The 14,532-nt window shown below is 36.3% G+C and overlaps 1 protein-coding gene and 1 pseudogene across 4 annotated transcripts; one reads left to right on the top strand and one right to left on the bottom strand.

Annotated features, from left to right (window-relative positions):
- Positions 1 to 310: 310 nt before the first annotated feature.
- LOC123218856 (SEC14 cytosolic factor-like) lies at positions 311 to 4,623 on the top strand. Of its 4 annotated transcripts, XM_044640513.1 has the most exons (11): positions 315 to 770; positions 889 to 920; positions 1,618 to 1,701; positions 1,810 to 1,863; positions 2,359 to 2,436; positions 2,688 to 2,741; positions 2,829 to 2,888; positions 2,968 to 3,063; positions 3,384 to 3,485; positions 3,607 to 3,687; positions 3,889 to 4,623. In XM_044640513.1, exons 3-11 carry the CDS (start codon positions 1,621 to 1,623, stop codon positions 4,192 to 4,194), a joined length of 912 nt encoding a protein of 303 aa, XP_044496448.1. In that variant the 5' UTR covers positions 315 to 770; positions 889 to 920; positions 1,618 to 1,620; the 3' UTR covers positions 4,195 to 4,623. The 4 variants fall into 4 exon arrangements, with proteins under 4 accessions (XP_044496466.1, XP_044496459.1, XP_044496452.1 ...); XM_044640524.1 differs by lacking the exon at positions 2,688 to 2,741 and having other exon boundaries at positions 312 to 770; XM_044640517.1 differs by lacking the exon at positions 1,810 to 1,863 and having other exon boundaries at positions 313 to 770.
- Positions 4,624 to 4,702: 79 nt separating this feature from the next.
- On the bottom strand, positions 4,703 to 14,470 carry LOC123218846 (annotated as a pseudogene).
- Positions 14,471 to 14,532: the final 62 nt, after the last annotated feature.

Below are 14,532 nucleotides of genomic sequence, written 5' to 3'. Positions count from 1 at the left end.
ACACACATACTTCGTCTTCTGATAGATCATCATTTGAGAGTTCACAAATATGACCCACGTGGCTAAGTCAGATGGTGTCATGATCATACACCGAGCAGAACTCACAAATTTTGTTTGGTAATGGAAACTTTATTGATTCTCTCGTCTCTTGACCATAATATGTAAATTTTGTTCCTTTCGCCATGGAAATTGCAGACCTTTGGTTCCGAAGGCATGTTGGTTCAGCTTATATGATTCACATTGTAAAAGAATATGTATTTATAAAGTATATTGTAGTATTCTACAATGTTTTCAAATCTGGGCAGGCTTTGACCCGCATTAGACACTGTTTTGGATTTTCTCTTGTTGAATCATACAGTCGAATATTTATGAAGAATTTCTTTGATAGTGATATTCTCAGCAAATTGTTAAAAATCACTGCAAAAAACCTTTTTTTTTGGATTAAAATAATATCCTTTCCATCTTCAAACCGTATATTTCATTCTCAACCCCATGGATCATACAGATTTTAATTAATTTCCATATTTCAAAAACCAAATTTGAATATTTTAAAATTTTATACCTTTTTTTAATCTCTATTTATAAATAGATTTCTACTTTCTTTCTCTAGCCATGATGGTCTGTTCTAAATTTTATTTTTTCTTATCACCGGAGCTCTGGAAAGGCGTAAATACATAGAACCAAATCAAGAAGAATAGAAAAAAAAAAAAATCTTGAGGGTATGTCTCATCAAGAAGAAATTAAGCAGCGTTAGTCTTTGATTGAAGATGGTGAGCTTTGAAGAATGAGTTCACTTCACAATTTGTTGTTATCTTCTTATTTGATCTATAGAAATAGCAGTTTGTGATGGGTCTTAATTTCTTTTTCTTCTTTTTCACTCTTTTTCAGTGGAGGATGAGTCAATCAAGGAGACATTTAAGGTTAGTTCAGCTTTTACTTTCCTTTTCTAAGTTAGTTGGATCTATTTTCGGTTTAGATGCTGGAAAATGGAAGTGAAAAGCATGAAAATTTACGCGAGTCTTGGTTTTTAGATAATCATAGTGGTAAAAGTTGAAGCTTTAACTCATCTGAGACTTATTCAATCATTGAGTATTGTTTGTACTTGATGAAAGCTGAGATTTGATCTGGGTTTGTTCTGTAATAAGCTTTCTGATCTGGTTAGTCAATGTTCTCGGTTTTGGGTTCAGGGAAGATTAGATGGTTCACATTTGCATTCGGGTTTCTGGTTTTTCTTTTTTTTTTTCATGTTGATTCTAGTGGGATTTTGGTTGTGAAGCTCATGGTTGTAAATTTTGAGATACCAACTGGGTTTTTGACTTGCGATGATTTGTACTGTGTATGGATTTTTTTATCATCGTATTTTTCATCTTTTAAGGCTTTTAAAGTTGAAATCATGACTTGATCTTTGTAGTGGGTTTGAATCCAGAAGATTATCATTGTCAAATCATACTAGGATGAGTTGTTTTTTTGCAAGTTTGCGTTCTCAATTTCCTTCCGTTTTGGATTTAGCTTAACCAGACATCTGAAGTTTGTTATTAAACCTCCATGCTGGCATGATTGTGTACATGTGCTTGTGATACTTCAAATTGAGCTTTAAGTTTGTCTTGTAATCTCCAGAATATGCACCAAGGTAATCCAACTGAAACACTGGTGCGGTTTCTCAAAGCTAGGGACTGGAATGTCTCAAAAGCCCATAAAATGGTTAGATTCATGGTCCTTTAAATTTTTTTCTCTTGATATGTTATATATTTATCTGCTTGACATAGTATTGATCTTTGTATCATTCCTAATGGTGCTTAATTGTCCCAGTTGATTGATTGTTTGGGTTGGAGGATAACTAATGACATTGACAGTATATTCGCGGTGAGTTATGGTTAATGGTGCTTGCAATTTAGGTCTCAGATGATTCTCATGGATTGCTTTGAACCTTGCATTTAGATTTGTAACAAGCTGTCTCTACTTCTTTTTCCTTCTTTTTGCTTGGGGACTGAATTCTGACTGCATATGGAATGCTGAAAAAAAAGAAAGGGAGTTTTCTTGTTAGAGTTGTTTCGAGTGACACCCATTTCATAAAGAACATAGCCACTGGATTGTGTGGGTTAACTAGTGAGGTTTTTAATAGGGATGATGTGGATATGTTTATGGCTTCCATCACTGTGTTATAGCATGCATCGACATTGAAAACAAAAACACCCTTAGTGGGCACATTTGCTACAAATGTCAAATGTTACCCAAAAGAGCATTAATATTTCCAGATCTAATTTTTGAAGTTTAAGATGATCATAATGATTTAATGACTTTATGCTTTTGTTGAGATCAATGACTTATTTCATATTTGCTTTGCTTTTCTATTTGTAGAGACCAATCGTCCCTGTTGAATTGTATGGAGTGGTGCGAGATTCTCAGCTTATGGGTCTATCAGGTTTCTCAAAAGAGGTATGTGCATATTAAAAAGAATTATAAATTACTATCATCCTGCCATTAGCTTGTGCAAGGGGGTTTGGCAAATGAAGTTCTATTTTGCCAATGGCCAGTTGTGTGGAACTGCTTCTTCTTTAAGTTTTTTTTTTTTTTTCTCTTCCTGGGGAAATGAGTGTTGCGTTCATAACCTTTCATGTTGATCAATCACTTACAATTTTCAATTTATGAATTTTTTTTCTTTTTTTCTTTTTAAATAAAATCTTTAGGGTCTTCCTGTAATTGCAGTTGGCGTTGGGTTAAGCTCATTTGACAAAGCATCTGTAAGCATATTAGAATAGATGTTTTTGGTATGTCATACAAATATAGAAATTCGTTTGTGATACCTACTGTATATCTTTTTGTTTTAGGCAAATTATTATCTGCAATCACACATTCAAATGAATGAGTATAGGGATCGTGTAGTACTGGTAAGTATGTTCTTGAAATCAATGATTTATTTTTCTGCTGTAATATTCTGGAAGGCTAACTTCGCTTCTTATTTCATAGCCTGCTGCATCAAAAAAGTACGGACGGTACATTAGCACCTCTCTGAAGATTTTGGATATGACTGGATTAAAGCTTTCAGCACTGAACCAAATAAAGGTATCGCATGATGTTAGGAGCATTATAATTTTGTCGTGCTTTAGAAAGTTCAAGAAATTATAGGAGGAAAAAATTAAATTAGTGGAACTGGTCAACTTCCATTTGAGAAACTTATAGCTGTATTGGCCAGTTCCATTTCTTCTTGACACAAGCTGATCTAACTTTCTTTACCACACACTTTGTAAGATCTGATATTAAAGTATGTTCAAGTCCTTTACCACAAATAATAGAAAATAGAAAGGAGATAATCATTCTGCTAATTGCTGTCAGGGTTAATTTTTTTGGAAGGCTTATTCTCACATTTTGACCTGATAATGCAGCTAATGACTGCAATGTCAACAGTAGACGACTTGAATTATCCAGAGAAGACTGAAAAATACTATATTGTCAATGCCTCATATATATTTTCAGCATGTTGGAAGGTTTGTATTCCTCATCATGTTTATATCAAAATGAATCTTCACCTTGGACCACCTCTCTTTCTCTACCCTTTTCTCAGCCACCCAAAAATAGATTATGGTTTGATAGTTTAGATCTTGGCAGGTCATAAAACCGCTTGTGCAAGAAAGGGCAAAGAAGAAAATTCAGGTTCTGCAAGGTAATGGAAGAGACGAGTTGTTGAAGGTAAGGAGTTTATCCTATTGCATATCTTTTTCCTTTCTGTGTTTTCATGCGGTGACTTTCAAGTCTAGTGCTCGTAATATATACTGGTAGAACGTCAAAAGTATGGTCACTCTTTGGTTGCTTCATGTTTTTAAGACAGCGGCAAATGAAATGTGCTTGATAAAATATACAGCAGTTTGACATGTTATGCATTTTCTTCAGATAATAGATTATGACTCCCTCCCACACTTTTGTCGAAAAGAAGGTTCTAGCCCATCCCAAAATGGAACTATCGAAAATTGTTTCTCTTTGGACCACGCGTTCCATCAAATGCTCTACAATTACATAAAACAGCAAGCTGTGCTTATGGAATCTGTTTCACCAGTCAGATATGGCCCGGTTCATGTAGATGTCCCTGAGCTAGACCCTGAAGATGCCAAGATCGCAGAGACCATCGAGTCTGAATTTCACAGGCTTGGCAAGAACGGACTCATTAAGACACTGAGCGGCCTCAAATTTGATGGGTAATTACAGTCTAGGGAATACTAATTACACATTTGTAGCCGGCATATTGTCTTCAATACCCAACACTCGATGGCCTGTCATGTATTCATGCTACCGGGGTTGTCCTTCCGCCATTAAAATGCCACGGCATTTGCTTGCACTAACTTGATGCAAGGGATGCAACAACTAATTTGTTGTAGCTTAACACTGACCACTTTTGTGTGGATTTATCATCTTCTACTGATACAAGAGTAAGGTCTTGGGATTTTTAAATGCTAGAGTCCTCTGCAACACAATCTAATCTTCCATGATAAGTGCCATTGCAGCAGGCACTGCCTGGATAGCCTGAGAATGCCTGCAAGAAATTGAGCACCCTGTATAAAGTATTAGTACAGATACAAACCTTTTGTATGAACTTTTGAAATTGAAATAATGATTATAATCTTTTCAGTATGATCATAACATAATATTTTCTAGTGCATCCCATTTGATGTACCTTTCATTATTCAATAGCACATATAGACAAATCTTATGTTGATAAAACATGAGAAAATGTTGACTATGTATGAATATCTCACATTGTTTGACAACAATTTACAAACTAAAAGCTCCCATAAAACAATAAATGGTGTGAATATATATGTATAGGTACAAACTAAACATAAAGAACAAAGAAATAATTCAGGCTTCAAATACCCTTGATGATAATTTACATATCTGACTAATGCATTCCTTCAAGCCCTTTGCCCTCATATCCCAGAAGATCTTCCTGTAGAAGGATGACATTATGATGATAACACAAGGAGAAGGTGGTTTTGAGCCATTATACCATTAAAATGAACACACATTCGCTTTGATTTTTTATTACAACTGTTTGTAGAAACTATAGGCAACAAAAAGACACAGCAGCACAGACAACTGAAAGGGCTGCGTAAGTATCTTCGTGCTCCCAGCTTTCAAACCATGTTGGCATTGTACATACCTTGTGTGACGAAGTGCTTTTGCCACTACTGCTTCGTGAAAGGCTTTTCTTCTTTTCAGTTGACACTTTTGCTTTCTCATTAGCATCCAAATTGTCTAGTTTTTCTGGTAAGACGGGGTTCTGAAAACAAGAGTCTCCATTTTGCTGGCAACAGACTATAAGCTCACCTTGAGATCTGCAAGATGCAGTATTTTCATCATTCAATTCTCCCAGCAGCATCATTTCTTTACTGCAGCTCTTAATGTTGGTTTTACCATTTAGTTGGAGCCTTAATTCTTGAGATTTCTTCTGCTCTTCTTCTGATAAACCCATTTGACCCCTGAAATCAGAAAGAAAATGTTAGAGAAAACATACTTCAACACACTAAATACCATCTAATTGGATATGGAACCAAGACAAGAAAATGAGTGTAAATATTTTTGCAATATCTACTTATTTTTCATCATGAGTAGAACATCTAGGCTACTTCTTTCTGTATGGACTACCCTCCTCTCCCCTAAGAAAATATAGCAATCACATGGCAAATCATCCCAAAAAGTAACAACCACAATTTACCATGAGATCCTATTTTACAGATAAAACATATAACAAAAGTTTGATTAGCTCCATTCTACTGCTGAGTACTGATTAAAATGGAAATAATTCACAAAAACCAATTAAAAGATCCTAGAACTTTGGGACGAGAAGTGGTTTAAAAAACACAGGAGAAAAAGTTACCTCCACGACCAGTCCACAATTTCTCCTATCCCGATATGCTTCTCAAGTAATAGAGGCACATCATCTGGGGTAACATACCCGTACCTGCAAAATTTAAAAAAAAAATTGATCTTCAAATGCTTAAATTACTAATTGTGTATGAAGGATCTAATGATCTTCTCAGCCAAGTTATCAGTCAAGAATGTTATTTTGGAAACAAAAAGGTTTTGAGAATCATCCAAGTTAACACTACATCAGCTTGTATATTCCAAATTAAAATACACCGAATCTTAAAAAATTCTTGTAACTCTTTTGATTCTTCCTCTATTCTCTTTGACTGCATCTTCTCCTACTTAAATTTTCTTTTCTTTTTTCTTCACTTTCTCACCAAGAAAACATTCTTGATCGAAAATTCACTTAAGAGATGATAAGATTCTTCATCATATCTACTAATGCTATAGGGTTTAGGGTTTATGATTAAATGCACCTTATGCTAACAAATTACAGAAGAGCTAAAAGTTGGTTTAAAGAAATCAATAAAGAGATTGATTTTTCCCCTTACCAGTGTCCAGTCACTTTTCCATTGATATTTGATCCAAATACTATCACATTTCCGGCATACTTGTGCCCCCCAATGTGTGAGCAAGGGCTAACAGACACTTTCCCCTGAAGACCATGAGTTTCTATTTCTTCTTTGAATCTACTAACTAATACAGGTCCACAAACTCCACAGCGACGATCTTGGGACCCATGAGAACAAACAAATACATACCAACCCTTAAGTGTTTCTGGGGTACCAGGCTGCCATTCACCATTCTTTACAAGAACTTCTTCAACAAATGTGTCAACATCAAAATGAGTCAATTTCCTGCATTATTCACTACATCAAAATCAGTAATAAAGCAGAAAAAAAGAATTTTTAAGAGAAAATCTAAGAATACTTTAAAGAGAGACAAAGAGCTAGTAGTTGACCTGTATCTGATCATGTCTGGGAAAATTAATACATCCCCATTAGATGTTTCTGTTCCATCATGACCCTCACATATTGTTAAGCGAGTCTGAAGAAAGAGAGGGACAATAATAAGTTATGAAGTAGAAGATCAACTTTAGAGAACATAATTGAAAGAATAAACCAACCCAACAGTACCACCATGCTATCCTTAATTAGCCTATGTTAAGATCCCAAGTGCAAGGTATGGGACTTGGATCCCACATTGGAAAGTATGGGCAACTAGTGTGGGGTTTATATGGCCTTGGGCTCTCCCATCTCAATAGCTAGCTTTTGAGGTGTGGTTCTTATGAACTTGTATGGTATAAAAAGGTTTTCATATATTTGATCTATATTGGTACAGAAATATATAACTATACAAGAAGTTAAATCTGGTAAGAATCCTAGAGAATAAAAAATAATTGACAGCTTTAATTGACAACTATTCATTAGCTATTTTAGGAAACTGAAATACAAACAAATCACACTAATTCAGCCTAATTAACCCGTGAATCTTGCAACACTCCCCCTCAAGCTGGCTTGAAGATGTCTTCCATAGCTAGCTTGCTAACTAGAAGTTCAAACTGTCCCTTGTGCAGCCCTTTGGTGAGTATGTCTGCTATTTGATCTGTAGTTGGTACATAGGAGAGACAAATTAACCCACTTTCAATCTTCTCTTTGATGAAGTGCTTGTCAACCTCAATGTGTTTCGTTCTGTCGTGTAAAACCGGGTTGTGAGCGATTGAAATGGCTGCCTTGTTATCACAATATACTTTTATAGGATAAGACACCGAGATCTTCAAGTCTTCAAACAATCTTTTCAACCAAATTGCCTCGCTAATCCCATGAGCAAGAGACCTGAACTCAGCCTCAGCACTACTTCGAGCCACAACATTTTGTTTTTTACTCCGCCATGTAACAAGATTTCCTGCAATAAAGGTACAGTAGCCTGAAATAGAACGTATGTCAATAGTACAACCGGCCCAATCTGCATCAGTGTAGACTTCTATTTGTAGGTTGTTATTCTTCCAAAACATAAGGCCCTTTCCAGGAGTTCCTTTTAGGTATCTTAGTATTCTATAGGCTGCATTAAAATGTTCTTGTCCAGGTGAGTGCATATATTGGCTAACCATACTCACAGCAAAAGCAATATCAGGACGGGTATGTGACAGATAGATTAACTTCCCTACAAGTCTTTGAAATTTTTCCTTATCAGTCACATCTTCAGCTTTAGCTGGATCAAGTTTCAAATTAGCGTCAAGTGGAGTATCGGCAGCTTTACAACCTAGGAGACCTGTTTCACTGAGAAGATCAAGGATATATTTCCTTTGGTTTACAAAGATACCCTTTCTTGATCTAGCGAACTCCATACCAAGGAAATATTTTAATAATCCTAGATCTTTCATCTCAAAATCTCGTGCCAACTTCTTCTTTAAGTCTGCTAATTCTTCAAAATCATCACCTGTCAAAATTATATCATCCACATAGACGATTAAGATAGAGATTTTACCTTTCTCCGATCGCTTATAAAACATTGTGTGGTCAACCTAGCTTTGATGATAACCATGGCTTTTCACGGCTTTTCCAAAACGTTCAAACCAAGCTCTCGGAGACTGTTTAAGGCCATCTAAGGATTTTTTAAGTCTACAGACTTTATCTTGTCCCATCATCTCAAATCCTGGAGGTAGGCTCATAAACACCTCTTCTTCTAAATCCCCATTCAAGAACGCATTCTTGACATCTAACTGGTGTAATGGTCAATCATAATTAGCAGCTAAAGACAATAATACCCGGATGGAATTGATTTTTGCAACAGGGGCGAAGGTTTCCGGATAATCAATTCCGTATGTTTGAGTAAACCCTTTAGCAACTAATCTCGCCTTGTATCTCTTAATACTTCCATCTGCCTTACATTTCACTGTAAACACCCATTTACACCCGACAGTTTTTTTATGTTTGGGTAAATCAACAACTTCCCACGTTCCACTTTTCTTTAGAGCATTAATCTCTTCCATTACTGCTGATTTCCAGTCAGGATCATCGAGTGCTTCTTGTATGTTTCTTGGGATAAATAAGTTAGATATTTTAGATATAAAGGCATTATGTTTCTTTGAGAGTTTAGCATAGGAAAGATATCGAGATGTAGGATGAGAGGTACGTTTAGCTTTCCTAATAGCTATAGGAATATCTAGATCACTAGACTCAGTATTAGGTACTGGATAAGAAATAGAATCATCATTTAGGTCATTAGAGACATGAGTATGAATAAGAGGAATGTTACCTGGAGTAGTTTCAGGTTCTATTCTCGGAGCAGCTGATTGAACTGGTGCTAAAGGAACCATGACCCTTTTTTTATAACCTTTCTTCCTTGAATAAGTTAGGAGCTTTCTTCCTTGAATAAGTTAGGAGCTCTTTACCATGTTCTGTGAGAACTATGGGTAGTATTTCTCCCCCTGTTGAGGATTCAGAAATGTTTGGCAAAACAGATTCAGGATCACTTGTTTCCTTAGTATTATTTATTTTTCCTTTATTTAAAAGTTTATTTTTAGATGTGGGACCAGGTATAAAACCAGTAATAGGTGTAATAGGATCAATAGAATCAATGATTTTAGGTAACAGAATAGTAGAAATATCCCAAAAATTTCCTTCTTCTCCTATCTCCCCCTGAAGAGTAATTTTTTGAAAGAAAGGTTGACTTTCAAGGAATGTAACATCCATAGAAACAACTATTTTTTTAGTTTGTGGATTAAAACACTTGTATCCTTTTTTGTTTGGAGCATAACCAATAAAAATACATTTTTCTGCCCTCGGATCAAGTTTAGATCTTCCTTTACTATTTATGTGGATATATGCTGTGCACCCAAATATTTTAATAGGAAGATTTGAAGGTATTCTTGATTCAGGAAAAAAATTTTTTAAACAATCAAGCAGAGTAATATAATTCAAAACACGAGTAGGCATTCTATTAATAAGATAAGATGCAGTTAAGACAGCTTCTCCCTATAAATATTTAGGAACATTCATTGAAAACATAATAGCTCGAGAAACTTCAAGAAGATGTTTATTTTTGCGCTCAGCAATACCATTTTGCTGAGGTGTATTGACACAAGTAGTTTGATGATGAATCCCTTTTTCAGTGAAAAAACTTCCAAGAATTCTTTTAAAGTATTCAGTTCCATTATCTGTGTGAAGAATCCCAATTTTGGTTTCAAAATGGTTTTCAATCATTGAGTAAAACATTTTAAATAGTTTTTCAACCTCAGATTTTTCTGACATTAGGTAAACCCAACATAAACAGGTATGATCATCAATAAACGTCACAAACCATTTTTTATTTGAGGGTGTATTAATCTTTGACGGACCCCAAATGTCACTATGGATTAAGTAAAATGGTTTTGAAGCTTGATAAGTTTTAGGATGATAAACAGTCTTATGACTCTTAGATTAAATGCAATTCTCACAATATAGTTTAGAACAATCGAAATCTTTAAATAAACTAGGAAATAGTTTTTTAAGATAAGGAAAACTAGGATGCCCTAGTCTATAATGCCAAAGCATAATTTTATCCTTAACTAGAGTAGAACTAATACCACTTAAGCCTTGAGCTTCTTTATTCTTGGAATCTTGATCTTCAAAATAATAGAGGCCATTGATTAATTTAGCACTGCCAATCATCTTCTCCGAGTTCAGTTCCTGGAAAACACAATATGATTCAAAGAAAGTAACACGGCAGTTAGAGTCTCTGGATAATTTGCTAACCGATAGTAGATTACAAGTAAGTTTAGGAACATGTAAGACGTTCTTTAAGGAAATATTTTTTGAAAGATTTACCAAACCTTTGCCGACTACAGAAGAATAAGTTCCATCTGCTATACGAATTTTTTCATGGCCAGAACAAGGATAGTAAGAATGAAACAAGCTAGACAAACTCGTCATATGATCAGAGGCTCCCGAATCTATGATCCAAGGAGTAGAATAATTTAGTGAGTGACAAGATAATGCCTTAAAATCATTACCTGTTTGAGCCACTGAAGCATTAGGAGCACTAGATGAACCTGAGTTGAACTTCAGCAATTTCAGGATTTGATCAATTTGCTCTTTGTTGAAGGAGGCCGAATCAGCCTCATGTGCAGTAGGAGTCTTATTAAACCGTCCTTCATGAGAGCCCTTCCAATTTGCTGGCTTTCCATGAAGTTTCCAGCATGTCTCACGTGTATGACGTGGTTTGTCGCAATAGTCACACCAAACACGAGGCTTGTCATTGGATTTCTTGTTAGTATTTCGGCTAGCATTCACCCCGGCCGCAAGAGCAAAGTTTTCAATAGGACTGCTAGGGTTTTTCTTGCCGAGCATAACAAGACGGCGACTCTCCTCACGGCGGACTTCAGAGAACACTTCACCGATAGATGGAAGTGGTTGTCTACCGATGATCCTGCCTCTAACTTCATCAAACTCCATATTAAGTCCAATAAGAAACTTAAAAATACGATTATCCTCCACCATTTTTTTATAATGGTTACAATCATGAGTGCATTTCCATTCATAATCATTGAAGAGGTCCAAGTCTTGCCAAAGACGTTTCAAGGAATTAAAATACCTAGTGACAGTGTCCTCACCTTGGCGAATTTCTTCCAACTTCAAAGTCAACTCATATACCTGAGATTGATTTCCCAAGTCTGAGTACATTTGGTTGACATTGTCCCAAAGCTCTTTCGCCGTATGATAGCACATATAGTTGGAGCTTATGTCTTCCTTCATCGAATTCACCAACCATGTCATCACCATCGAGTTCTCCGCGTCCCACGTAGCATAGCTAGAATCATCAGATGCAGGTTCCTTCTTTTCTCTAGTCAAATATCCCATCTTGCCCCTACCACGGATATACATGCACACGGATTGAGACCAGCGCAAGAAATTCTTTCCATTTAGTTTAATCGTGGTAATTTGAATAGAGTGGGATTCCGAGGTGGGAACCTGAGTGGTAGTCGTGGATGTAGGCAGGTCTGTAGTGTTGGTTGTCTCTGAAATCTCAGAAATCATAATGAAAAAGATTAGAGAGGAAGGAGATAGGCTGATACAGATGAAGGCTAGGAATTCAGGAAATAGAGTTCCTGCTCTGATACCATATGAACTTGTATGGTATAAAAAGGTTTTCATATATTTGATCTATATTGGTACAGAAATATATAACTATACAAGAAGTTAAATCTGGTAAGAATCCTAGAGAATAAAAAATAATTGACAGCTTTAATTGACAACTATTCATTAGCTATTTTAGGAAACTAAAATACAAACAAATCACACTAATTCAGCCTAATTAACCCGTGAATCTTGCAACAGTTCTCCTAAGGTTCGTATCATTTGGTATCAGAGTCATCACCATGTCTCCCAGTTGCAATCGTGCGGCGCAGGTGGTGACGCCGGCATTGCAGTGTTCACTCGAGGCTAGCAGGGAGCTAGTGCACAGCCAGCCCGCATGGGCGCCAGGGCGCCGGAGCGTGGTGGTATGTTAAGATCTCAAGTGCAAGGTATGGGACTTGGATCCCACATTGGAAAGTATGGGCAACTAATGTGGGGTTTATATGACCTTGGGCTCTCCCATCTCAATAGCTAGCTTTTGAGGTGTGGTTCTCCTAAGGTTCGTATCAGCCTACCACTGAAAATCAAAATTTCAAATCCAGACCCGAAAACATAGACAAGCTAATAATAAATCAAAAAAGGCAACCCAACCAAAGATTCAAAGAAAGATATTCAATCATAAAAGCACTTAAAAATCCAATAAAATATAGTTGATTGCATTTCCTAGCTCTCAAGCAGATTATTTGAAATAGGTTGATACAAGGCTTCGGATTTCTTTGACACCAAGATTAGTCACAAATTTCTTTAAAGACAATCATCGGAATTAATCTTCCGAATATTCCACTTCTCAACGAAAATTTAATCTTCTAAAATTTGAGAAATCATAAATGCTCAGGCTGCTGAATCTTTCAAAACACAGGTAATCAATTATGCCACTCACGTTCATGATGAAATGAATGCTTTACATAGCATAAATTTTCCATAACATTAAAGGACTCTCCATATTTGGTCCCACTGAAACCATAATCAAAGAAAAAGATAGCAAGCAGCATCATTAAGATACTTATATGACCACTAAAGGAAGATTCATGACTAATATTCAGAGCCGAAACACCATTTCCCTCCATATCCACACACTAACCATAATCATGAATAGGTATTATAAGTAATAGTAGTTTTTATCTCAACCTACAGAAAATCTAAGCATGTGTAACAAGGAAATTTTTCACTGAAAAGTCAGATTGCTCATTACCAAACTCTAACCTTTACTACAAAATTCATTCAAGAGCATACAGAGTCAACCCACATCTCTGAACCCCCAATGAAAATCACAAGATACCAAACACTTAAAATCACTGAAAAACTAAAACCAGTTTAAGTTGAAGTTCAACCGAGTCCATAGTAAAACACCTAAAGTGTATTCCAAAATACAAAAGCAACTTGTGAAGAACCAAAATCAACTTCAACTCACAAAATCGAAACCAGTGCACATTGAAAATCAAAACAGTAAGCAGAAATACCTTTAAAATCAAACAAAACAAGCCCCCATCCCAAAAACAAAAAGAAGAAATAATTTACCAGATTTGTAAAAACCAACAAGAAAATGTTGCTAAATCACTCCTCAAGAAACAGCCAGTCCAAAAAGCAACCAAATACTCACATCATTTCACCGGAAATGAAATAAATTCACCTCAATCAAAGCCTGAAGCCTCTCCTATCCAAATTTGAAAATAAAAAACGAACCTTGAGCCGCCAAATGAATTAATCAAGCATCAAGAACAATTCTACAAAACATTGAGAACCCACACCAATTCCTCCAAAACAAAAGCAACCGACATCATTTAACTTGAAATGGTGAATAAATCCACAATAATCAAAGCTTCAAGTCCTTTCATCCAAACTAACATTAAAAAAAATCATAACGTTAACCCCCATATCAAGCACCTCAACCCACTGTGAAAACACAATAAATTCACAAACCAAAAAGAGCCCTCATGATTCAGCCAAAATAAAACAAACCCATATCACCAATAACGAACCCACAAACCTGTCTCTTCATGTCAGCCTTACTAGAACCAACAGCAGCCGCCAACAGCCTCGGCAACCGATCGAACTCAGCAGCCTCGATCCTCGGCGGCCAAACAGCAGGGTTCTTATAACACAAGAAAACGTGACGCTCATAAAAATCAACCGTACCAGCGAGTTGACTCAGTCTGAACTCGGGTCTAGAGAACCCGAACTCAGCATCAATACTACTATTACTAAGAACACTACCACTCCCTTCACTCAATAAGTTGTCATTTTGGAAGCTATTAGAAGCGCTTCCGATGAGAGAAGCGCTTCCCGAGTCAGTGCATAAGCTGTCAAGCTGGTCGGAAACCGTGATGGGAAAAGAAGAAGATGTGAAATTCAAGGGCTCGTCTCTGCTTGACATTGTGGGTGAGCCACAGAGATTAAGCGAATTAGAAAGTTAAAGAGCGAGTTTTGGACTGAGTTTCAGTGGCATAGGTAAGTGAAGTAAAAATGCTTTTGTGTTGAACATGAGAATGAGACTTCGGTCTACCTGGTTTTGCTGTTGAGTTTCCGCTTCGTTTGGAGGGACACGTGGCACAACGGG

This window comes from Mangifera indica, chromosome 1 (assembly GCF_011075055.1).
Source record: "Mangifera indica cultivar Alphonso chromosome 1, CATAS_Mindica_2.1, whole genome shotgun sequence".
NCBI classification, from domain to species: Eukaryota; Viridiplantae; Streptophyta; class Magnoliopsida; order Sapindales; family Anacardiaceae; genus Mangifera; species Mangifera indica.
This window is presented reverse-complemented; position numbering and strand designations above follow the sequence as displayed.